This window comes from Anas platyrhynchos, chromosome 14 (assembly GCF_047663525.1).
Source record: "Anas platyrhynchos isolate ZD024472 breed Pekin duck chromosome 14, IASCAAS_PekinDuck_T2T, whole genome shotgun sequence".
NCBI classification, from domain to species: Eukaryota; Metazoa; Chordata; class Aves; order Anseriformes; family Anatidae; genus Anas; species Anas platyrhynchos.
Window position 1 is genome coordinate 2,128,987 of NC_092600.1, and position 26,431 is coordinate 2,155,417.

Here is a 26,431-nt window from a genome sequence, read left to right on the forward strand (position 1 = left end):
GGGAAGGGGAAGTGCTGCTTGGACATGAAAACAGGAGAAGGAAGAGCACAGCTTGCTTTCTGCTTTGCTAAATTATATACTTGCACTGCCCAACTTCAACTTACAACTTAAATAAAAATTAAATAAAGAATCATTATAGTGCCATGTAACAATGTGATAAAGTTTGGTTACTTTTCCTGGTCTAAATACCTCAAATTACTCTTTTGTAGTTGAGGGAACTGCAGTCACCAGTCCTTTATGGGTTATTTTCATATGAAGTAGGGCCTTGGATAATTTAGGAATGTTCTTTTCATAACTGTAATTAGCACTGTTTAATTACATTTAAGTAATGCTTATGCATTATTCCTTGTCCCCAACCAAATCATTCTGAAAGGAAGCTTAAATACGTGTCTGCAAGAAAACACAGCATTGCCTTCATTCTCATCCCCTCCGGTATTATAGGAAACAAAAGTAACTTTTTTTGCTTGTTTGTTTCTATTATTTGTTTCCTTTTGCTTAGCAGTGAGAGGGGAAAGATGAGTGTAAATGACCTGCAGTGTACCATTAGGTGTAAAGCATCTTGGAAATATTTTTTTATTCTTGAAAGTTTTTAATTCAAATTTGATAACGTAGTAAAAATAATTCCCTAAATTGATTGTGGTGGAGCTGATGTGTGGTCTTCCTCCCTCTCACCTCAAATCTTTCTGTATTTTAGCATTGCTCTGTGAATCTTTGGATAAAGTACTCGATGCTGTGCTCTTCATGCCTAAGGAGCATGTCATGTTACATACCTGTCTGATCTTAGTGACATAAACCATATGGAAGAGAGAACTGTTTAGGATGCTGATTTATCTGTACTTTTTTATTCTTCCTACAACAGCAAAGTGATCAGAAGTGTAGGGAGTCAAAAGCAAAATCCCGCTTGAAGTGTTCTGAGGCTGCTGAGGAGTGGAGGCATCCTTCCAGCCAGGGCATTTTTGGTAGGCATCCTGCGTGGCTTCCAACTCAGACACAGGCATCAGCTAAAGCCCGGCTATTGGATTTGTTGAATGTGGTATAAATGTGTCAACACGTGAGCAAGGGCGAGAGAGGTTAGAGACGGGTGTCATCTGCACTAAAGTGATGCAGGAGACTGATGATGGCTTTGAGACATCCCCGGGGAAAATGGGTGAGGACCGAAATAGAGCTCTTAACGTGAGGCAGGTTATAAATACCCGCGATGAGAATTTAGGCTTTATGGAGACTGCCTAGGGCTTTGAAAAGGTCACGAGCCTGGTTTGAATAATTCTCATTCTGGAGGAACTGGGTAGGCAGAGGCACTTTCTGTAACAGATAATAGTTAGCAAATGGATTCTAGTTTGAAACTCAATCCTTGTCTGTAGCTCATAACTTCCCTCCCTTCCAATTACGTTTGTAACATTGACACGGCAATTTCAATTTTATTTTTCCTCTGGAGCATTTGACAAACTTCATACTGAAGGAACTCCTCTGCGTTTCAGGGTTCTTTTGTTTGGAATGTTGGAACAATTTTTCATAAGCCTTAAGAAACAAGATACTGGTGTGTGTCAGTTAAAGGCTTCGAATTTCCTGGGAAGAGGGGGTTTAAAGGCCTCTTTTTCTCATAGTTACTCTTTTCATCTGTTTTATTGGGTTATCATTCTTCAAAATCAGGGTTGTATTGTCAGTTAGCTGCTTGTTAACTTTTATTTAATAATATTTGAGAAACTGCTGGTAGAGTTGATTATCAGTGAGGTACTTGGGGTCTCCAGAAGTAGGACTGGAAGGGGATGATTGACCAGTTCCTGGTACCTTCTCGTAGCACTTGTCCCTGTTCTATAATGTACCCAGCAGTTACCTTGATGGATGGGAGGAGATTTTGGCAGACCACTGTTAGCGTAACCTAGCTAACACGCTGATTAAGCTCCCCTATTTTTCCATGCTTGGTTTTATCTAACATTTTTGGTTATTTCTGAGTCAGTAGAGCTCAGAAAAGCCTTCCTGTTCTGCAAATCTTTAAAAGGTAAGGTATGTAGATTCAATCCTGCAAGAGGCACAGCCCAGGTGAGGCATAAGAAGGTGGCAGCCACTGCTGTATCGATTCACTATAGGTTCTTGAATGAGTAGGGACATGCACTTGAGAAAGGCTTTCTGTTCAACTTGGAAGAATTACCGTGCAAGTTGTAATTCAGAAATTGGCTTGAAAATTAGAGGATTAAGACCTGCATGCAGGTAGGATAAAATCTGTTAATTATTTTGACACTGATAATGATGATAAGAGAAGCTCTGAAAGTTATTTATTTTTACATAAGAAGCAAATCAATCATTAATACCAGGTACAAAGATGACAGAGCCTTGATTACCCTATTGCCTGGAGAATGGGTTTGTCGATAGATGTGGTACAGGAGGAAAAGAATGTGCTTCTAACAAGAGAACGATGGCCAGAACAAAAGAACAGGAGTGGGGGGTTCTGTGCAAGGAAAATCATGTCAGCAAGCTAGAGTTTTTGTGTTAACCTTGCTTGTTAATCAAGATAATTCATTTGAGCAGGGTATTTGAAGGAGATTACTCACAGCAAGATTAGCCATAGGAAATGTATCAAGGACCTGGAGGAACTTTTGAAGCCAATTATGTGGATGACAGCCTCCTACAGCTGTGAGAATTGAACCTTGAAGAGAGAAAGACAAAGTCTTGAAACATTCAAGATGTTATTGAAAACAAACACTTCTCTTTTCCCAGCCTTTCCAAGAAATTTATGAACAGCCTTTCTGAAACCACACAAGTGGAGTAAATCAGTGTTGTCCTAAATCCAGGTAGTGCATTTGTTGGTTAAAAACAAGTGTTTTTTTTTTTTTCTTTTTCCCAAACCTAATTAATTATAAAAGGGATTGCTTTGGAAAGGTGATGGTTCAAGGATGCCTAGCAAAAGGAGGTTGAAGCAGATGGATTTTTAAGGAGATGAAGTAGCTGTTGGTTGGAGCAAGCGGGCAGTGAATAAAGAGCTCAGGAGAGGGCTGGCTGGCTGCTCTGGGCCCTCCTGCAGCCAGCAGGGAGGTGTCAGCAGCATCTGAGAAACTCGGAGCTGCCTGGAGGTCACCCAGCAGAGCTGAGACCAGGGCAGGGGCACGCTCGTGGCCGGGCTCGTGCTCCGCTCGTGGTGTGGTGTCTCCTCCCGGGAGCTGTGGATGTGCCAGGGACTCAGCAAGCCACTGCTTTTTTTTCTTCTGGGGTAAAATTAGAAGACACAAATGCTTGAATCAAGAGAAATTGTCATAATGAAAGAGGAACTCGGGCTTTGCTTTATGAATAGTGGCTTGGGTTGAAATTATTTTAACTTATTTTTTTATGAAGCTAATATTTGAAGATAACAATATTTTAATAAACAGTCACTGCGAGTCGCAAAATAAACTTTTTCAGACTCTTTATGTGACAATGCCAGCAGCACAGAGAATTCTGTGCTTTTACAGCACCATCAGTGCTGGTGAATAGGAATAGAGGATCAAGGACTTGCAACTTGCACATCTCAGGTTGCTTGGGTTTTAGAAGTCTTAACTTCTGAGGTGTGTAACTTGCTTTCAGATGTATTATACTTCAAATGTACCATCTAAAACCAATCGGTTTTACTTGTAAAACCTGTATTACTATTATTTATGCCTTTCAGTGAAAAAGTGAGAAGCTCAGAGCTCCTGTGTTGCCAGCTTCTGACAAGGAAACGTATTTTGGCATTTTTCTACCACCGGTCCTTCCTTCCAGGCTTCCTGCTCAGGGTGTTCCTGCTGTGTCCACGCTCTGTCTGTGGCTGTAGGTGAGGGGCTGAGGGCACGTGTCCTGCTCTCTGAAGCACGTGCCTCTTGCTGGAGGTGCTGCTCTCGTTACAGACCAAGGAGAGCACGTGCTGCATCTCTTCAGGCATGGAGTGATCTTCTGCAAAAGCCACAGAAGTATGTAGTGCAGAAGGGCTACGTTCAGACCTGTCAACAGCTCAGTGATCCCATGGTCTTGTCCCCCACTGCAGCTGCTTCCTTTCATTTTATTCATAGTTTCTTCCAGCAGGTGCTCTGTGGAGGTTTCACAGAGTGCTGGAGCTGATAATTGCACCACAGAAATGTTTTTATTTTTTAATACCCAAACTTTTAAATGCCAAGAGATGTGGAAGTGGAAGCAAAGAGTAATGTGCAACATTTTAATATCCAAAATATATTTTTATCAACTCTATCTAGTCACATGGCCTGGGATAGTTGCAAAGCTTCTCAGAAAGTGGTAGGTAAGATACTGGCTGCCTCAGAGCCTCATCATGTTCAGAGTTACGAGGTAATTAGGACAGACATCTTGAGCTCGCAGCCTGCATATCGCGTGGTGTGTTCTACAGCCTCCAAAATCATTCCCAATTAAAACTTCAGCAAGCTTAAGAGAGAAACCTGCTAAATGTTGCTGTTGTTGACAGCTAATGCAGAAATGCTTTTTGATGACTGAGCATTAATTGAAGTCGGTATTTTGCATCCACCACACATCGTGTGGTTTCAGGTTTCCTTTAGACCATTTTCTGACGAAGTTAAGTATTGTAATATTTTTATAATTAAGTTACTTTGAAATGCTCAGGACTTGCACAGCATATGGTATCTCTGAAAACCCTGCACCTACATTTGCCAATTTAAAAAGCAGTAGCACAAATGAGGAAAACACACTTGTGTTAACCCTTTATTGACTTTGAATTATCCATTAAAAGAGGAGGATTTCAATCCCTGTGTGTTGCTTCCTTTTTCTTTTTCCCCATTTGGAAAGAGTACAGCCGATAAGAAATCTGTTTCTGTAATGAAACTTTTGAGCCATGCTCCTGTAACTTTTTTCCCCATCTACTTAATTTAGCAAACTGAGGGCATTTGGGGCTGTTCCTTTGTTGGAAACCAAGGGGCAGTGCTGACAGCTCATTGCTGCGGAGTGTCAGTGGGATCCCTGCCCAGTACAGCCCTGCCTGCAGCAAGCCTCTGCTGCAGCACAGCCTCGTGGGTGGCTCTTGACCTGAGAAACACCGAGGGAAAGTAAGCCTTCCCTGCAGATGCCCCAAAAAACAGTAATTCCCGTGAGGATTAGTGTCTGACACCACAACCGCAGGATGAGACGGGAGGATTCTGCCTCCTCCTTGCAAACACCGTGGCTCTGCTACTGCCTACCTTAAGGCTTGGCAGGTTCTCCACTCTTTTAGTATTTCCTGGACAATGACAAGGAAATTAAGCTTAAAATTGCTGCGTGAGAGTATTTAAATTGGGGTTCAATAATGCAAATGGTTGTTCCACGCCACTTGCAGTACATTGTGTAGGGCATGCAGCAGTGACTGAGGAAGGCGTTGGGGGATTTGCCGTGGGGCTGAGTAGCAGCTCAGAATCAGCTCTGACTTGTGAAAAAGCATTTCCATTTCTACATATTAAAAAACCAACAAAAAACCCAACCCAGACAATGCTTCCTTTTCTTATGCAACTCGTCTCTTCCTGGCCAAAGCGTGTGCTCGGTGAGAAATGTTTGTGCCTTGCAGAAACCCAGCCAGGTTGCGGAGCGAGATGACTTGACGCGTGAGGTCGCTGGGTTCTCTTTGCAGTGGCAAAAAGTACAATTTGTCTTCTCGCTGTGTTCCCGAAAGCTGTTTGACAGGCAGTCTGAGAGGAGAATATTCAGAAAAACAAAATATCTGCAGAAAATGGCAAACACGTTTCTTGGCATAGCTCTGTCCTGGTGTATCAGAGTCCTAGCCCAGTCCTACACCTAATACAGCACAGAGTGTTTGTTGCTGCACGTAACTTTATTGAAAATCACCAATAATTGCATGCAGTATTAATACCAACTCAAACAGTAGGGATAATTTAGGATTTTCTACTTCCTGGACAATACAGAACAAATTTCCAAGTGTCTGACATCTCTGTATCGAAGGCTTTGATATGTGAAAGATCTGAAAACATTGTTTCAGGATGCAGCAGAATACTTTAAGTCTGAAGATGCCTGCTAATTAGTGTTCAAACAAACAATACAGCATTCAGTCTCAGTCTCCATCTGTGTTTGTAGGCTGAAAACTCGTCAGGACAGGCTGTGTTTTTACCCTTAAAGTATCTTCTGTATTTTGAGCATTTCGTAATGAAAAACCATCAGTAACAAATAACTCCAGTGTACTGAAGTCGAGCAATTTTCAAGTTAAATGTGGTTACTGCTCCTTAGACTTGCAAGTCCTGAAATTCCAGATGTTTCAGCACCAAATACTCAGGTCATTTAACAGCTGGATATTAAGTGGTTTTAGACCTTTTTTCCCTAGAAAACGAAGTATTTTTGTACAATCTATTTAAAGAAATACTTTGGTATATTCAAAATACATCATTTTGTAGGGTTTTTGGATAGGTTGTTGTGTTAAAACAAGGCATGTTATAACAGCTCTTGTGCCTTAAGGAAGCTTTGAAGCATCCTTGTTGTGAATTGTAAGGTTGTGTTAAAATGCCAGTGCTCCTGGGAGGGGGCACGAGACTGAAAATCAGCGTTCTCCAGTAGCAAGGGCTGAGCAGATGCTCAAGTGCTTGCACGTTTAGGATTGTAGAGTTGAGCTTTAGGCACGGATGGCTTTATCTGTATTCTTACCGGTATTAGCAAGTCATGCAGCAGAGAAGGGACAGCTGAACGGGGTGCAACAGCTGATGCTGAGCCGTGTTATTTGGTGTGCTGGGCTCGTATGTTTCGGTAGCTCCGGTCTGATCCCATGGCCTGAACGCCCATTAGTGGTTGATGCACGATACCCTGCCAGTTGAACTTGCATTCCTTTCTCCTGTGATGCCATTGCTTAAGCATTTTTAATTATGAATAGCAGTGAATCAGGAGGAAAACAAGGTTTCTTGTAAATGAGGCGCACATAAATCAGGCATAAACAAAGCTGCCTTTGATATGTGGAAGACGTTTTTCCTATGACCGTGTTGCAAGCCAGTGAGTGAGTGTCTGAGAATTAATGATGCAGATGTAATAGATGAATATTAAGTGACAGGAGCATACAATAAGATTATAAATAAAAACTGTGATGTAACTTACACGACTGACTTTTTGCACTTCTGACAGTGGGAAGCTATAGAATCACGTTTAAATTCAAGAAACCATAAAAATACATTTGGTTAAATATTTTTATAATATTTTAAAAAATAATTTATTATTTTATTAAAAAATTAATAATCAGGCCATTAAAAGTTTTAATAGTTTTATCTTTGGTGTATGTGCTTTGATATAGGTATTTACTGTATTGTAACTAAGGCCTGATTTCCATTGGTTTAATGTTTTCGTCCACTTCGAGTGTTTGTCTTAGTCAGGGCTTAGTTTCTCTCTATTCCAAACATTTTGCTGTGTAATTACATAAGACAAGTAGGAATGAACATTATTCTTGAGCATTGTTTAAAATCAGCAGATAGCGAAATAGCTTCTCTGTCAATTAAGAGGTTTGCTGACATTGCTTTCATACTAGTCAAGATATGGAATAAGTAATGTAGAAAGTTAAAATCCATGTTTCCGAAACGTGTTGGTTATGTTCATTCCAGAGTGTTAAAAATCGGTATTTTTAAAACCTGGTGATTATGGCTGGGGAAAAATCATCGCCATGCCTCCTCTTGCTGAGAGCCGTGTTGCGGTGCAATCAATAAAGCATCACATGATGTGCACTTGGAAGTAATTAAACTTGACCTATTGACTTGTAAATATGAGTAGTTTGTTCTTTAGGATTAGAAGGGTGGGTTTTGTCGTTGGAACATAATCCTTTTCTGAGTGTCCAGTTGTTGTAAAGTGCTTGATGGGCCAGAAATGATAGTGCCAAGAGCTTGACCTTTGATCTGAGCAGTGCTCTTTTTCCTGTATCGTTTTTGTGTACCCTCATTACTTAATTAACAAATGATGCAACAGAAACAGAAGGGAGTTTGACAGTACCTGAATTTCGTTGACGTGTTTATGTAAAATAAACTGCAACCCTTCCCAAAGCTCCAGTAGTCTGACAAAGTGTTTTGTATACAATAAAAATGCTTTGCTTGAAGAATATTCAGTGGAAAACTGTCCGAACTGCTAAGAATGTGAAAAAAGTAGTAATCAGTTTTGTGATAAGACTGATAATTATTAAAAATACAGAAATCAAAACTTCTGGTTGCGCACAGTCCTCAGATTTTTGTTTGAAGAACTGTTGCCTCAAATTTCTATTGGATGGAGTAGAACCAAAGCTGTAACTTTTTTTTAAGGCAAATGTGATACTTGTGGGAGGTAGTTTTCACTTTTTTTTTTTTTTTGTGGAGAAATAACAACATGAGTTTTGATATACTGCAAATACTCAAAAACTGTCATGCTTGTATCATGTCTGTGTAGGAAAAGCAAGAATGAAGTCATGAAAAATTCCCCTCCCAGCTGCTTGCTGTAGACACGTAGCACATACCAAGCTTCAATGTGGAACTTGTGTTCCTCTGGCCTTCTGCAGCAAGGGGCAAGAAAATTCCAGTTGTCACTTATGACTTCATAGCAGTCATTTCATTTAGGGATTTTTTTTTTTTTTTCAGTAGACCATTAATAAAATCAAAACTTGACAGCTTAAACTGCTGTGCTCCTGCTAATTGCAGTGCTCTGTCCTGACAGCTGTTAGGATTACACTGATAATTTATTTGCTGGAATAACACGAAGCTTCGCTTGAATGACTTCACAGTTTAGTTCCACGGCTTAACTTCCTTTCCTAAAATTGTGTGCATCCTAGAAAAGTTTTTGTATGATCCCGTAATGTAAAGCTTAGAAGTATAAATCTTTTAAGTTTTCTGCACAGTGATAATGTTTCAGGGGATATTTTCTGTACCGATGACTGTGTAACTCAAATGCTTGATGTGGCTGAAGTTTCAGATGAACTACCCAAAAATAACCTTAGTAAGAACTGATGGAGCCGATCTGCTTGTTAGGGTTTGTCTCCAGATTTGTTTTAGCCTTGTTTTAATTCAAACATTAATCTCTACTTCAAGTTAACTGAATCTTCAGTTATTTCTTCTGCTAAGTGTTAAATGTTGATCGCTGTTGACAGGCTGAGTTCCTAACACAGCAGCTCTAACTACAGAACTGCTAACCCGATTGGGATGCTGCTAATCAAGTATTTTTGTCTAACTTGAAGTCTGCACGGGATAGCTTTCGTTTGAGCAAGGCTGTGTGGGGTAGGTCAAGCATACCTAGCTCGAGCTGATAGCTCTGTAATGAAGACAAACTGGCTGAATACGTGACACCAGATGCTATTACAGCCACAAATTATGTGAGTTAAGAGGCTTTTGGTCTGTGCCCCCAGTACTACCCCAGCAGCATCCAGCTGGTACCAGCTCCTTTTGCTCCTGGTTCGAGCACCTCCGTGTCTGCCGGCATTGTGCCTTCTGCAGAGCTGATTCTCCTGAAGCCTCCTCTGGTAGCCAAAGCAATTCCTTGGCTTCTCTTTTTGATCAAATGGCTCTTTTACAGACAAGACTGAGGAACACCCATCGCATGGTTATAGTCTTGTGGCAGGGGCACTGCGTGGTGGTCTTCAGGTGTCCTGATGGTAGCAACTTTTTGGAGTGATCGGCTGAAGCATATTGCACTGCTTTTAGCCTCTCGCCTTAGTTGCTTTATTACACTGTCCATCACGTTGTGGCATTTATGCTTTTTGTATTTCTTAAACCCATCACGATGGTTCAAGAAGCAATATGAGTGCGGAGGTCACAGGTTGAGGCTCGGACCTGAGCACAGGCTCTGTCCTGTTTTCTGGGAGGATGAAGAGGGGGATGTGGAATTGAGGGAGCTCTGATTAAAGATGCTTTGTGCTTCTGAGTTCTTCAGTTTTATAGATATTTGTTTTTACAAGGCCTGTTTAATGCTTAATTAACATTTACTAATGTGTTCCTGTCAACACTGAAATGCATGGTGAGTGGTTCTGTGTATCTCCAGTAATAATGATCTTGTGAAAGAATGTTCTTCATATTTGGGCTTACATAACAGGCTGTGATGAGAGATACTGAGGAAATTAAAAAATATATATATTATAATGGTACTATACTGTTAGAATTTTTCATACAATAATTTCATCTTTTTTTCAGTTTTTTAAGGATAGCGTAAGGTGCACCATTGCCAGTTCATTTTATAGTGAAAAGGTAAAACAGGCTGTTTGTCTCATTTTATCTCATTCCTTTTCTTTTTTTCCATCCCTCTGTAGTTTTGGCAAGCAGTCTGGAGGAAAACGAGGATGCGAATGTATCATACTGGAGCCTTCAGAAATGATTGTGGTAAGGCAAATTTTTCAAATGTATTTAAATCTATTGCTGGTTTCAGCAAATTCTTTCTGTGTCTTAAAGCAGGAAGCTTATTGTAAAGTGTTCTAAAAAATTGCAGTAAAATTGCCTTGATTTCAATTATACCTAGGGCTGCTATCGTAACAGCAATAGCTATGTACATTTAATCTGGATGGGTAAATGATGGTGATGATTAGGATGATTGTGTCATTCTTCCTAAAATTATGTTTACTTGAGTTCCAAAAGCTTACCAGTTATGTCTGACTTGAGCATTCCTGAATCAGGCAACAATAATCTATCTTGAATATTTTATTTCTGTCCCCACTCCACCCATTTCATTGCTTTTCACTGGCCAGGCCAGCAGTACCATGTCTGGAAGGAAAAGCACTCTTAGTCCCAGCTTTGCAGTTCCAAGCAGTGTGAAGTCTTCTGGGTACGAGAAGAAGGAATGTAGGAGTGCTTAGCCAAGCTTGGAGGAGAAGGCTTTCAACTTAGTTGTCATCAACCTTTTTTGCATCCAGCTTGCTTTTTGCTGCTCCAGAATCCTTATGAACACTGCCAAGTTTGTACGTACTTACAGGTTCAGTTCTTGGGTCTATGTATGCACACTGCTGGCAGAGGGAATGTTAGGATTGCTCATCTGTGGTGCAGACCCGCCTTGTGCCCTAGCAGTGTGGCTGGGATGCAGGAAGGTCTCCTTCACCTTTGAGTTTGAGATGCTGGAACAAAGACGTGTTGCACTGAGGGGCCGTGTGTCTGTAAGCAGGCTGAGATCTTCAGGCTGCTACTGATTTAGCAGCCTTAGGTCTGGGTATGATGACATTAAAACTAATATTTGTCAACGTGTTACTCACTGAGTATGTCAATATTCAGCTTCTATGAGAAATTCGGTTCTCACAGTATTCTTAAAGCCGTGGACGTCACAGATGTGCTGTACGGGGAGCTCTTGGTGCCCTTTGGGCCTTTCTCTCTGCGTGGTGTCAGTCTGATCCTGCTCGAAGGCCTCGATAGCATCAGCAATGTTCTTTGCTGCAGACAGCAGTAAGCTGCAGCCTGCCACCTCACGAAGCTAGCACAGGTGAGAGTGCAAGTAGCCTCTTTCAGTCTTCTGAAGTGAAATTGTCACTTGCTTATTGAAATTACCCAGCCTGGTCTGGGACCAACTTATGCCTTGAGGGGTGCCAGAGAACTCTGTGGATGCGATCTGTGCAGCCGTGCTATGTGAATGCCCCGGGCACTTGGGTTCCTTGCTGCCTCTTTGCTTTCTTGCCTGATAAGAGCAGCTGCCAAGGACTTGGTGTGTTGAGCACACAGATGTCTGCTGCCACTGGTGAGCACAGTCCCACACCGCGGTGCTTTTCACCTGCCCCCTGGGAACCCTGCGTGTCTGTGGGCCCTCAGGCTGGGGCAGCCGACAGGAATTTGGTCTGTTTCTAAACAAATCAACAGCTCAGACTAATTTCACTAACAAATGAGTTGCACAACTCTTTGCTTACAGAACTGGTGCTCCAGAGGTTAATCGAGCTGGTGTGCTGCTTCCTGCGAAAATCCTGTAGACTGTGGTGCAAGTGCTGTTTGAAGTGGGGAGTCTGCAGCACGGAAAGTATGTCGCTGCTCCCAGGGCTGCCCAGTGACTCACCCGCCCGCTGCAAGTGGAGTTGCTGGTTTACGTGAAATATTTTCCATGGGCAAAATATATGTTATTGCTATTGTTGTATTTAAAGAGAAAAAAAAAAACAAAACTACAACAAAAATGCAAACAAAACCCCAGCCAATGGAGGGAAAAAAACAAAAACACAAACAAACATGAGGATGCACGTAAAAGAATAGCTTCTATATAGAGCATGCTACTGGAAAGAAAATGACCTTATTAAAGTATTTTAATGAAGAATTTGGGGAGTTTTGTGTGTGTAGCTCGGGGAGCTAGAAATGCAATGAGTTTTTTTCAGAGGAGTGCCCTGTCATGGTCATGGAGAAGCTGGTGTTGTCCATGTCAGCATTGCCAAATGCTGCCAGTTGTTCTTGGAGAGAAATGCACAACCTGGACAACTGTCCTCTCTCAAAACTCTTTCTTGCATTTTCTGTAACCGTAGTTAAATTCCAGTGAGAGTATAGAGACACTTGAAATCCTTTCACCTTAAATCCTTTTCTGGAACCTAGCACATTTTTCTGTAGGAAAATCAGTGAACCAGAAGTCTGTAGTCATTCATATTTTATAGGTAAATCTAGCTAAAGGTACTAATAACTTCCAGGTTTCTATGTAGGCCTTCCAGTGGGGTGAGAAAAGAGCATCAGCGTGGTGGCGTGCACCTTGCTAATGGTCTGCACTGACAGAAAACGTGCTTGAGTTTCATTTCCCTGATCAATTCTTATTACTTTCTCCTAATTCTTTGTATTTTGCCAGGAGTTTTTCCTTTTTAATATGCATTACACCTCAAACTGTATGTTGCATAACAAATATTTATCTTCAAGCAAAAGCAGCAGCAGTTTAACCTACCTAAAGAATGCCGTTTTCTGCTTTTGCTGCTGATTTTTCTTTTTCTTCTTTCTTTCTAGAATGTAAATCAGTTGAAATGGGAATCCTTTGGGAACTGACCCATTTTAAAGGCCATAAAATGTGGTCATCTTAAGTTAATGAGGATAACAGATAGTGTGTGAATAGGCATTGTAGCTCATATTTTGGAGGCTGAACAATCTATTGAATTAATAATGGGGCCATTTATCACTTAAGAAAATGGCCCAGAATTGCAGCATATTTCCATGTACTGAAGTCTCCCTTCTGTTGTTCTTTTGTGTCTTCATTTTCTTCTTTAGTTTTGAATGTAAGATTTCAGAAGAGCAGCGTGATATTTGGAGGTGAAATTATTTCAGTGCTAGCACTGACTGTGGAGTGAAGTTGAGGATAATCACGCAATCCTCCTTGATTTGTTTTTCTTTTTTTTTTTTCATGGCAGCATGCGTTGTGGGTGAAGCTGTTTGCGTGGAAGTATCCTGCAGCTGCCAGACTTCAAGGATAATGAAACAACACCCTTGATTAGAAACTAGCCAGTTAGCGTGCTGTTCCAGACACTTTATTACGTGATGGAAATGAAATAATACTCAAAAGTGTGCTAGGGCAGCAGCCATTGGTGCCGTGGGCCTTCATGCTGCCCATGTCCCTGGGCTCCAGTGCTGGGTCCCCAGCTTGCAGCACCCACAGAGATGCAGAACTCCTCCGTAGGAGTCATCATCCCTCTCAGGGCAGTGTGAGGAGGTTGGATGTGAACTGTACCAGCAGAATATTTTGGTTTTAAGCAGGTGAAGGCATGGCCGAGTGATGCACAGTACATGGGAGCCCTGCAGTGCCTGCTGCTGGTGCTGGTCACGTGCAGCAGACCAGCACCAGCTGTGTGCACGCTTACAGGTCACAAATATAAACAGTCTGGTGGTTGGCTGGGCTCAAAATGCTGATTTTGCTGCTGGTACTAAATTGGAAGCGATGTGGTGTCAAGGTCTTTCCTGGTGCTCTGATTTTTGTTTTGTTTTTGTCGGTTACAGCCGTGGTATTAACCGAAGGAAGCAGGTGGTCTCAGTTCTGAGTTTCCACTGGCAGTTGGTTGTTTTGCCCTTATGCTAACAAATCACGTATTTATGTTCGCTTCTTGGCTTTCAGTTAGAACTAAGGAAGAAAAATAGCTTCAACTTGCAGTAAGTGTTCCCTTTAGTCTTAAAAATACTTAGTTTGGGGCTTTAACGTAATAAAGGTCTGCAGTGTTGGGCTGGTCGTTGTCCTGCTGCTTCGGGAAGCCTCCGCTGCCCGGGTCAGCGTGCTGTGCTGGAGGAGGACCTGCTCTGGTCGGCATGATCCTGGAAGACTGAACCCAGAAGAAAAGGGAAGTGATGTGTTTATTGAAGTAGTTCGTGTAGCACATACAAAATTCAGAACAAAATCAACACGGTTTTGGTTACTTAATAGAGTAACTGTAAGAAACCAAACTTCTTTACTTTGGGAAGCCTTCTGCGTAATTTGAGCAATGGTATTGCTGATTAGAAATCTGTATTTTCTGCCACGTGAAGAAGGGCTGCAGTATCCACAGTCATAACACTTTTTTTGAAGGTGCTAGAGGGCCTGTGTAAAGTTGTCTGCCTGTGTGCCTTGCTTTTTTTCACTTTTTTTGCTTTTTGATAAAATGTGGTGTGAAGCTAGGTGTGTTTTTTTTTTTTTTTTTTTTTTTTTTAAACCAGTGTATCTTTATATTATGTTGTTAGTGTATATTTTTCTCTGGAATTAAAAATAACCCATGAAGTAAGCCCTGTCACTTGCACCTTCCTTTGACCTGACATAGACCTGGCTGTTTGGAAAAAGCAACGTGCAAAGTAGAGGTGATGTTGCTTTGGTGAACGGTTCAGATATTTTCAGTTTCTTACTATCTGTTAATTATTTCTAATTTTCATTCCTTTATACCTTTTGAATTTTAATTGAGCTAATTTACAAGTGTGCAAAGGGAGGGCTGCATAAACCAACATGAAGGTTCTCCTTTTCCAGTGCTAAAGTCTTACGCTTAGGAAAGCACGTTACAAAAAAATAAAATCATTTAAGCCAGTAGAAACTTCTACAGAGTAACTGTATTGTAGAGGAGCTTCTTGCCTCGCTGCAGTCCATTTGCATGCATGTCTGTTCTGTTTCCTGCTAGGATGTATTTTTCCAAAACATCAGAAGGAAATGAGGAGGGATGGGACTGCTTTTTATAGAAAAAAGGAATTGTAACTAGTAAGATAAAAAGCTCCCATGTTGGCTTTTACTAAGGAGATAAATTTACCTTATTTTTAATGTTTAGTCACAAATAAAATTTATCATCAAGATATGAATGAAGATCCAGTTTATTCTTTGTAATCTGTTGGAAGTGATTAGAAATGAGCATGGCATAGGGAAAGTAGGACTGAGGGCTATTTCCAAAACAACAACAGCAAAACCACACGAAACAACAACAAACGCTTGGAATGTTTTAAGTTTTTTTTATCTGTGATTGGTACTAAAAATAAGTTACATTTGGAAAAAATACCAATAAAAATAGAATGGCAGTCAGTGGCTTTAAGCAGATTGTAAATATGCAAACGATTTAACTTCTGTGTTGAAGACATCCTTGAAATAAGCGATGTGTATAACTCAGGTTGTATAATCTGTGTGGGTGCACCAGAGTTTCTGCTGGTAAGTGACATTGTTCAGAGGATACGTGTACTTTTTTTTTTTTAAAAAAAACTGTTTCCTGGAAGGAAACTGTGGCCTCCGGCTCATTGTAATAACGTCGCTCTGAGACATGCAGCACTGGTTCTTCAAAGTGTCTGCAGTCGTTTTCTTGAGAAAAGTTTTAACTGTTCCGAACTTATGTTAGTTCCTTCCTCATGAGCTTGCTACGACTCCATCGGCTCTCAGTGCTATGGAAGAACTGGATGTTTAACCAGGAGCCTGAACGTGTGTTTCAGGTGGAGAACTCCAAAGACAATGAGGAAAACATCCTGCAAAGAGAAGTCCCGCTCAGGCAGTCCCGTCGAAGGTTTAGGAAGATCAACCAGAGGGGTGAGCGCCAGACCATCACGGACAACGTGGATGCCAGCAGCTACATCTCGGTGAGTCTGGTCTCCGTCGGCAGGAGCTGGTGCTCGGCGTTGTGCTGTTGGCTTTCCGTGTGCTGAGGGAAGCTGGTGAGATGAGATGGGTCATGTTTGTTAATGCTTTTCTCTTTTTGGGGAACAGTTGAGTACTTTGGATTTGAGCACTCCAGGTGGTAGCTGAAGATTCGGGCACTAGTTTGAAGAGTTTATTTGCTTTCTGGGTTTTCTGTTGAGCGTTGCAAATAAATCTTAATGTTTCTGCTGGATAGAGAAACGGTTCTTGCTTTTTGCTGGCTGTAACTGGAGGTCCTCTGGTAAGACAGAGCAGCTGGTGGTTTTCTTTTTGTCCCTGATAAATTTAGGCTATGTTTTGAGGTGAGTCAATCACAAATGCAGTTCAATAAAGTAATAACACTATCGTGGTACTCTGTCACATTTACGTGATTAAAAATAGCATAATGGTAATTCAGGCATCAAACAGAGTAATGGCAACTCGTTTGCTACTTTAAAAAAAAAAAACACACCATCACAGACTACATAATCTGTTCTGTGTGAAGGCACGTACAGCTGTGGTTTCGAGGTCACAATGCTTTTATGAAGGTTTCTCTTCACCATTATTTTTTCACGTACAAACTTCCTGCTACTAGCAGGATTTATATGTGATCTAGACAAATTATTTCATTGGAAATAATTGTTCTGGATACTTTGATTTTCTTTGAAGACAATGCTAAAATCGAAATTCACAGACCTTGATTAGTCTTCAAACACACACAAAAAAAACAACACCTCAGTTTCTCACCCTTTCTCCTGTCTTCCTGTTCATCTCCCTTTGTGGTGCAAAACCTTTCTTAGTTGTTAAAATTTAAAATATCTGAAGTGTGCAGTTAGCTAGAAACTTAAGACATCTTTTCTGTTTTGGAATAAACTGCTGGTTTTTTTTTCATGTTGCTAGCTGTTGTAATGCAGGTGGGTGATTTTTAGACTTTCCACAGCTTTGCTTTTCTGTGGGTAAAGGTTAGTTTGGCATTTGTCAGCTAAGCAGAAAAGCTCACGTTGCTGCGACAGGAAAAAGAATATGCTACTTGAAGTTTAACATCCTCTGCCATCTCATTTCAAGAACTGTTGCATGTTTTTTATCACTGCTCATTAATCTGAATTATATTGATGAAATGAGATGTTGAATCCTCAGGTTCTGGGCTGAATGACTTACATAAGGCTTTATTAGGAATTGAGTTTGATCTGTGTGTGAAAATCTCCCTCTTTTTTCAAGTCGCTGCTTGGTGTTTCTGTAACATTGAATAAGCACACAAAAAATAATTGTTAGGCTTAAGTGCCAGGAGGAGGAGATCCTCAGGAGCAGCTGACGCTGGTGCTTGCTGTGCTGCTTGCCTGGAAGGGTGCATGAGAAGGGACTCGTCTGAGAACTACGAAATTACACGCTTCCTTAAATGATTTCAGAGACTGTCAGTTATTGATGCAAGGAGTCAGTGTGCTGCTCTTGCAGGATTGTGATTAGTCAACAAATGATGACCTTGTTAGGGTTCTTTGTGTTGATTTATTTCTTATGTTAACAACCACGTGGAGTACGTGTCTGTCTTTGCACATACAGTTTCTTGTTGCAAATCTGGTGGCTTCATCAGATTTAAAAAATATGTATTTTGATCACTGTTTGATGGGAAACGTTATAAACTTCATAAAGCAGCAGAATATTCCTAAATCTGATTTTGTCACTTGATTAGGAATATATAAAAGAGTCCTGTTAACACTGCTAGGTGTTTTCCTGGATGACTGAGTGCTAAGTGGCAGGAAACCACCTTTCTGAAACAAAATCTGCTAGCTGTTGGGTTTCAGCAGCCTGCGTTGAAATACCAAGCCTTGCTTCCTAGCCTATAAACTCCTAATTGGAAAGTGTCATAGTCACAGCACTTGGTGTAGCGAAAAGTAATTTGTAACTCAACAGATGACTAAGAAATCAAACCCAGCTGCCTGTTTGACAAGTAAACAAAACAAAGGATGCCTATATTTTTTTCCATATTCTGTTTTAATCTGTTAAAATAATGTTTATTTCCTGAGGTGTATGGTTTGTTCTGTGCCTGGGTTTAACTCTTGCCTATAGGAGTCTGCTAATACGTGTCCATTGGTTCTCACTGATTTTGAAGAGCAGGGTTTATAAGGTAACCCTGTGTTCCAACCTGTTGGAGTATGGGCAGGGTGAGGAGGAGGGTTTTTGAATGAAACTCCTATTTGACAAGAACTTACAATAACATTTCTGCCAGAGTGGGGAAACTGTTTACAAACTTGCCAGCACATTTCCTCTCTGGCATAATACTAATGAATAAATGCAGCATTTTATTTCACTCTCCAGCCTGTTGCTGAATGCTGTCTGACAGATGCTGAATGTGGCTTGATGGACCTTTTGTGAGCCCTGCTTGATCAGAGGGCTTGGTACTTTATGCACAGTCCACAAGGAGTTTGTGTGGGCTCCAGTGGTATAATGCTACAGAGTACACAACATGCTGCTGGTTAAGTTTTGAAGCTCCTAATTGCTCAAGCACAGGTGGTTTTCTGCTTTCTGAAGAAAACACAGATAGGTATTGATGGGTGGTGTTGCTTTATTCCAGCTCAGAATTTTTCCTCTGACAATTAAAAGCAAATACAAGAAAACTTCTGTTGAGGGGGAATTATCTATGCAGTCTCCAGTAACTCCTTTAACTGTAAATCTCTGCTCACTAAATATAGTACGGTTAATATTTATAAAAACAAGGATTCACCGTAATCGTAAAACATTACCCACTAGGTTGTGACATGAGCTTGCATTGACTTCTCACATGGAGCTCCCTGCTGCTGCTTGTTGGAATGAGTTCTGTGGAAATCCCTGTGGTTGGCCATGAGATAAATATTTGTGTGCGGATTCTTCAATATTTTCAATTATTAATACCAAATTTGAAGCTTTTTCTCCTATGCATATTATTTAAGTGAAAGAGCCCTGATACTCAGTTTAATTGTATATCTTTAGGGTATTTGACATTCAAATAAGTATCTTTTTTTTTTTTTTTTTTTAATTTTGCTTGAATGACAGCTGACTCAATGTTAAAAGTTGATTATCTGGTTAGTTTCTTTGGAGTTACTCTTCAGACTCCTTGACTGTGTTTTTATGGTTCATAGAACAATAGTGCTTCACAAGAACTCTGGTTGCCTCCTGAATAAGTTTTTAAAAGTTTTTTTTTTTCTTGCAGGAAAATACAGCAAATGTACGTTAACAATATTCTTTCTTCTCTGTCAAACTGAACAGGTTTATATTTCTGCTTCTATCTTTAAAGTGCATAATGGCATGAATTTCTTCTTACAATATGTATGCAAATGATGCTCAACCTGCTCTCATTAAGCAGGTGAACTGGCTGAGGGCTGGTTCCTGCTCTCAGGAGTTCCCAGTATCTGTGACAGGGTTTTTCCTGCTACTGCATTGCCAGCAATGCCCTGGGGATAAAAGTGAGTTTGGTGAAAGGCTTCCCAAATGCCTTTCCCAGGACATGAACTAGCACTGCTGCCTGCGGTGATGGCAGCAGCAGCTGTCTACCTGAGGCTGGCTGAGCATCCGCTGCGGTGACGTGGGATCTCTTTGCCCCTGTGTATTTTGCTTTCGTCACTTGATGAGCATCTGCATGTTGTAGGTCACCGTGGGTGATGTCCTCGCTGTGGGGTAAGGTGAGGTTGGGATAGAATCACAGAATGGTTTGAGTTGGAAGGGACCTTAAAGATTATCTCATTCCATCCCCCTGCTATGGGCAGGGCCACCTCCCACTGGAAGGTGTCCGCTAGCTGCAGTCAACCGGAGAAAAGTCCTGTCAGACTTAGTGAATTAGATATAAATGTGCCATTGGTCTTAATAATGCCTGCTCTTGCTTTTGATTATTTGTTAGTGTGGTTGCATATCTTCTTGGAGATAGGCTCTCTTTGTGCATATGACTGTCTGCAACATAGATAAGAATCCAGACAGTAACCAGGGTCATGCAGCGGGGCATTATCACAGCTACGATGAATATTTAGTCACTCCTACTTCTGAGTCTAGCTCTCAAGCCAATAAATAATGCAACTGTATTTTTTCATTGCAAAAGAAAAAGAAGTAATTCTGATCGTCTTTGTTCAGCTCTGTTCCAAACCTTAGTGAACATACAGCAGGTACACAAAAACCTACAGCCAGACTAAAAACAGATGACTTTTTACATTAACAGTTCTAGGAAGAAATGTTTAATGTTAGCTCTGGTGATGTTTAGAAGTTCAATTGCTTTTTTCATCTTGGATCAAATATTGAGAATGTAAAGATAAATATTTGAAACATTTTCTATTACAAAATAAAACCTGAGTTACAGTAAATTCTGTGTTTATATTTCTTGCAGTGAGCAAAACCAAATGGGGTTTAACAATTGGATACAAACTTCTCCATGACCATCAAACCTGTAAACTTGTATCTTTTAAGAGTTTAAAATCTTTGCACGCATTTCTGACAGTTTCTCTTATCTGATTTTTGAGAAGAATATTTGTGTTTCTAAAAATAGTACATAAAAGATGTAATACACATTTCCATTGAGTTGCGGCCACAATATGATGTATTTTTTTCATCCTAGAACAAAATAAATTACTAGAAAACTTTTATTAATAATTCCCTTTCTCAGACTTGCAAACTTACATTTTTTTTAAACTCTTACAAGAGGATGATGAGGTTTAAGAGATTTATTAGAATACTAAGTTTTGAGGACACTATCTTAATACCACATCATGTAAAATTTTTCCAGGAACCTTGTGGAAGCATTTATCTTCAGAGCAGCCTGTCACCCGAGGACTGCTTGAGTGGCAAGTTTCTTGTTCTGTGATCATTACTTAATGTAATCCTGTCAGAGGCTGCGGTTAGTATAGGGTATCTCACAATTGTAGGGGGTTAAGCACATTTTTATGTGTTGCAGCAAGCCCATTAGGTTCTTTCCCATCACTGATCCTTTCCCTTTTAAATGCTATGGGTGTTTTATAATCTATTTTTAACTGCCAGGTAGATTTGCTGAAATAGTACCTTTTATTGATCTAAACCAACTAATACTGATCTACAGCACGCCCCCAGATGCCTTTTGTTAAGCCTTGATGCAGCATCAGCTACCATCCCTTTACTTGGAACATCAGTAGTTAATTTCTGTGGGGCTGGGGCTAATCTGCAAGTGGCTGAAATCACTTCTGGACCTGTTTTAGAGCTGGGTGATGATTCCAGCTCATTGTTTTTTTTAACGTGTTTTTATCCCCTCCCATTTCCTCTTTTTGTCACTTTTTTTGTTGTTGTTCGACAATTTGGGCTTTATTATCTAACGAGTCAGAAAGAAACTTCAATCCTGCTGAAATCCACGAGTCTTGCTGTGTACCCGGTGGGTACCGAACCCCCTGCAGCTGGCAGCTTCTCTGGAGGTTCTCTGGAGATCATGCAGGTTCCTTCTTCCTGCTCCTTCCTACAATGGAGGGTTTTCTCTCTTCCAGTTTGTCTTACATTTTCGGTGGTGTATGTCATATCCCAGCTCGGTGTGTGTGGGTGCTCCCTGAGCCAGGCCGGTCATGGCCTCTGTGAGAACCTCGTCCCTGTAGCCACTGCTGGCAGCCCCGCTGCGCTCCTGCCATTTTGTGTTCCTCTTCCTCCAGCGATAACAAGAAGCTGTGGCCGCAGCTTGCTTACTTCTGTAGCAGCCTGCTCCGGCTTCGTGGTGGCCCACATCTAAATAAAGCTGTCTGCTCAGCTGTGTGTCGCTGCTCGGGGCAGGCCTGTGGGGCTAGGAGGGGGCGAGGCCCAGCTTTCTGGGAAGGGGAATTGGTGCTGCTCTGGGGGCGAGGCTGTAAATGACGTCTGAGAGGAGCATCTCTGAGGTGCAGGGACATCAGGGCAGCCTCTTCCTCAGCCCACTGAATCTAGAATCGTGTGTGGGTTCTGCTGGCTCGTGGTGTTGGCCCTGTTACTGCCCAGGGCTCCTTGTGTGCCTGTCACCGGTTGTGGCGGTCATTACAAAAACACCGGCCCTCGTGTGCCTTGTGTGCAAATGTTTCCTGGTAATTTCCACAGGCCACTGGTGGTTCCCCAACCAGATAACGAGTGTCTGTAGGTTTCTGAAGAATAACGACTGACGTGCTATGCACGAAATAAGTAAAAACATACTAAAATTATTTCCCTTCTGTTAAAATCTGTGTTCTCAAGTTATTTCTTTAAAGAACATATGCAGTATGTAAACCCCAATTTATCCATACTGAGGTGGATTTGTAATTATTCAAAACGTATTCAGGAGTTTCCCTGAAGATTTTACAGCCGTGACAACCAGATTATACAGAAACTGTGAATTACAGAAATCACCTCAGTTCTGAGGTGACACATGCAGCTGCGAACAGCACCGAAGAGCGCTGCAAAAATGAAACTAGCTTAGACCGAAACGCTGGAGGGTTTATTTTAGGCAAGCACCTGTATTTTCTCAGGTCTGGCTGGGTTTCTGGTGGTGGTGTGCAGCATGTCTTGCTGTGAGCCAGGATGTTGCAGGACAGACAGACAGCTTTGTGGTTTGCCACACCGAGAGCCTTGCTTCTTGAACAAGATACTAAAAATTGATGGGGAAACTGATCCTGAGCACAGCCCGTCCTCAGGGAAACCTCCCCGTGCCTTTGTTTGGGATGGAAGCAGGGAGCTGCTCGGACCTTGCCCTGAGCTGGGGCTGGGATTTGCTGTTGTGCCTGGTTTTGTTCGATGGCAGCTTGTGGCTGAAGAATCTTTAAATATATCAATGAATAAAAATAAAATCTAGATATCTTGCAAATTAGCACGCATAACAAATAAAACGTAATGTAATTACTGAAGTGCTCTCCACACAGTAATCAGTTATCTGTTTCTTTCTTATCCTTTCACCACATAGACAAATTTACACCATCACAGAAATTAACTTAGTTCCTTGGAAAATGCCTGAGAAAATATTTTATGTAGCATGTTCAGAGAGTTAATCTCTGTTTTGATGGACCCTAAGGGGTTGGGTGGCAGTTCCAAAGTCATTAATTCTTTATAAGCAGCCTGTTATGCAAAATAGATTGAGAATGATGTGCAAGTGTTGTGGCCACTGCTCATAGCTGTGTAATGTCATTCTGGTGCTTAATGGCAGAAAGCAGCGCTATGTACCTGATCAGGCATTGTCAGGGACTTCAAAACCTTTTGTGTGTGAGTTGCAGTGCTGTCAGATCTTTCTTTTTAACATTACTTTATTATTTCAGTGTTTTGAAATGACAAGCGAGTGGTGTCTTGTAGAAACTGGTGGGGGAGTAGGCAGCAAGCTGGTAGCCTGCGTGCAGATGGATGGGAGCAGGCACGAATCTTTGTTTCCTGCCGTCCACCTGGGCTGTTTCTGTTCAGTGTGCTGTAATGAAGTAAGCAGCCTGCTTATGCGCTCATTTATAGCCAAGTCAGCCTTTCACTTGTTTGTGGGCTTATGCCTTGGAGAGGAACAGCTTTGTGAAAAGTCATTTTGTATTTTATCCTGAAGAGCTGGGAGTTGGAGTTGCTGGGCTGAACATCACGTACACTAAAGGACTTCGTTAAAGCACTGTGATACTGTTGTCTTCATCTTTGTTAAGTTAAAATGTTCTTCTAATTTAGAATATGGAAATTTGCGTCAACTTACAAATGTTCTGCGGAAGCTTTCTGGCCCAAAGCTGGTGACTTGAGAATATTCGGAGCAATTTTCAGTTAAAATCATCATCAGAAAATGTCGGTCCATAGTGCAAGCATTTGGATACCGTTTTCCTTGAAAAACTTGGCATGCAACCACTGTCTGTATGAGAGAACAGCTAGAAGAATCTGTCTGGTTTTGGCTTAGAACTGACTGCTATTTCTAATGACTCTTAACAGCATTTGTAATTCTACATTTGATATGTAGAAACTTTTGTTAATGGGGAAATATTTGACAGATGAAATAATTGAAATAGCTGATTAAATGAAGTCTCTGACTAAATGGGTCAATCAGGGTAGCTTTAATTCCTTCTTGGAACTTCGTTCTTGCAAGTCAGAGTTGCCTTCTATTGCTGACTGTTAAAGCTTTTATGTTTTTTTGTTTGTTCGAGGTATTGTAGCCACAACAAACTAGACCCTTATATTGCTTTTATGATTTTGATTTTGTGTCCTTTAAAATTTGTTTAGCAGCAGTGATGAAATGCACGGTGGTTTGTCAACTTGCAGTGTCGGTATGTCCTCTGGCCAAGCCCTTGCTGTATCTGCTGAGATCAGTTTTGTGGATCTGGTGAGAATAGCTGGGATTCTGCTGCTGCTTTGTTCTCAGTGGCAGAAGGGAGCCTGAGTGATGCTAAGGAAAAATTTCCACAAGCGTAGCCAGCTTTCATGGAATCACAGAATGGCTCGGGTTGGAAGGGACCTTACAGATCACCCAGTTCCAACCAACTGGATGAGGTTGCCCAGGGCCCCATCCAGCCTGGCCTTGAACACCTCCAGGGATGGGGCACCCACAGCTTCTCTGAGCAGCCTGGTCAGTGCCCCACCACCCTCTGAGTGAAGAATTTCCTCCCAGCCTCTAATCTAAATCTCCCATCTTTTGGTTTAAAACCACCCCCCCCTTGTCCTGTTGTTATCTGACTGAGCTTTCCCTTTGTGAAGGCAATAAATAGGGGCTGAATCATGCCAGGTAGTGAGAAAGCCTGGAAATCACTGTGCTGTGAGGCAATTTGTGTGGTAAAGGGTCTGGGCTGTGCTTCCCCAACACGGTGGGTTTTGGGAGGGCCGGATTGCAGACGGGTCCATGCTTGGTGCTATGGGGAACACCACGCTGACCCAGCCCCAGGCCAGGAACCCCGATGTTCCCCCTGCCTGGGGTCAGCTGGAGCCCAGGAGCAGCTGGTGACGGAGGCTGCACGCAGAGAGCACCACACTGCCTCCAGACACGGCTCTGCCCCTGGCTAGAAGTGTCTGTGAGGTGCTGTGCCCGAGATAACATTCACGTCACATGCAATCTGCAGGCCGGGTTCCCTGTCGGCTACGAAATGAAAGCTGACTGTTTAAAATCAGCCTCACGTAGAGAGAGATCCCCAAATTTCTCCGATAGTGGTAGGAGGAGTCAAACCCTTCCTGCCCTCTCCTGCTCTCAGGCCTTCGGTTTGGTGTTAATCCTCCAGAAAAATGACAGAAAAAACATTGGAAGTGGCGTTTTAATGATTATAACCTCATCTGTGGAGTTAATGCATTGTTCTCAAGGTCATTTAATCAGAAGCCTTTTTCTTATGGGAGAGGTGCTGGTACCTTGTGGTCTGAATCGCCTTAACCAGATCATTTAACTTGGGATGTAGTTTTAGAAATGTGGGAAGAAAAAGTGATACTTCATGTTTGATTTCATATCAACTGCAAAACGTAGGTGACTTCCAGGATGAAAACGAGCATATACGTTGGTGGGATTTTCAGTTTCCAAATCAGAAACTCTGTCCGGCGTCCCAGTAAGGTGTCAGCTGAACAAACACGATGTGTTCAGGTCGGAGTTTGGTTTGGGCTCTGATTTCGGTTTTGAGGCTAGATGAAGGGAATGTTTTAATGAGCAAAACTGCAAAAGCGCTTGTGAAGTTTTGGTGCAGGATCTTAGAGATTTTGTGCTTGTGGTATCTCTGGGCGGTTCAGCCCCACAAACCAACCCATCTGCTTTCGGGGTTGGTGTCCACTCGTTCTCATCACCAGGGAATTTTGGGCTGTGTACCTTCCCCAACCTCCCCACCCCCTGCCGAAATGAGGTGTCAGGAAGGAAGGGGGGGGGAGCGTGATATGAATCACCTCTGCTCAAACCGTAGCAAGGAACTTTTTGTTTGAGTCTGTGGCGGAGGGGGCTTCCCCCCTCTCTACATGCCGGCATTGTCCTCGCTTGCTATGCTGATCATGCCGCCTGGCTCTGCGGAGCCTGCACGAGCAGAGATCTGCAGGGGAGAGCTGTAATTTATAAACATATTTAAGAAAGTATTATAAAACGTATAAATCTGAATTTCTGCAAATAGGAGATGACCTTTCCATGCTTAACACAACAGCTGAAAAAGGATGGCCGGGGTGGTACGACGGCGATGGAGAAATTGAATCCATGGTGCCTTTTTATTGTTCCTTCTGTATTGCTGGCTCTATATTTAGAAGCTTACATCACTTTAGTTATGATGACAGTCTCTCCTCCCGCTCCGCTCCCTCCCTCTCCCCCTCCCTCCTTCCCCTAGGATGGATCGGGTTTTCATACCACTTATGAATCCTACAGATCTTTCAGCAGGATTTTTCTACGGCGTGTTCATAAGTGCTGCTGCGGAAAGTGATGTACAGAAGGAAGCGGTTGCAGCACGTAATGTCACCCTGAAGGAGGAATGGAGCTCGCAGCGCCACTCTCGTTTGCCTCCATTTGTGTAAAAGGGTCAAGAACAGGGTGGAGAGCTGTATTTTTTTTTTCTTTTTAATTTTTTCCTTTAAACAGGAATTCCTGAGAAGCCCTACGGAGGGGCTAACCTTGCCACAAAGTACAGTGATTCATTTAAGATGCCGAAGTTAAATGGTG

The 26,431-nt window shown here is 41.9% G+C and overlaps 1 protein-coding gene across 7 annotated transcripts in view; it reads left to right on the forward strand.

The window, feature by feature from the left end:
* The window catches only part of RAPGEF6 (Rap guanine nucleotide exchange factor 6), a 123,053-nt gene that overhangs the window by 26,982 nt on the left and 69,640 nt on the right, over positions 1-26,431 (forward strand). For all 7 annotated transcript variants that reach the window (XM_038186366.2, XM_038186368.2, XM_038186361.2 and 4 more), the window contains exons 5-6: positions 10,184-10,253; positions 15,723-15,866. In XM_038186366.2, coding sequence (XP_038042294.1) covers positions 10,184-10,253; positions 15,723-15,866 — 214 coding nt within the window. The remainder of the gene's footprint in view (positions 1-10,183; positions 10,254-15,722; positions 15,867-26,431) is intronic.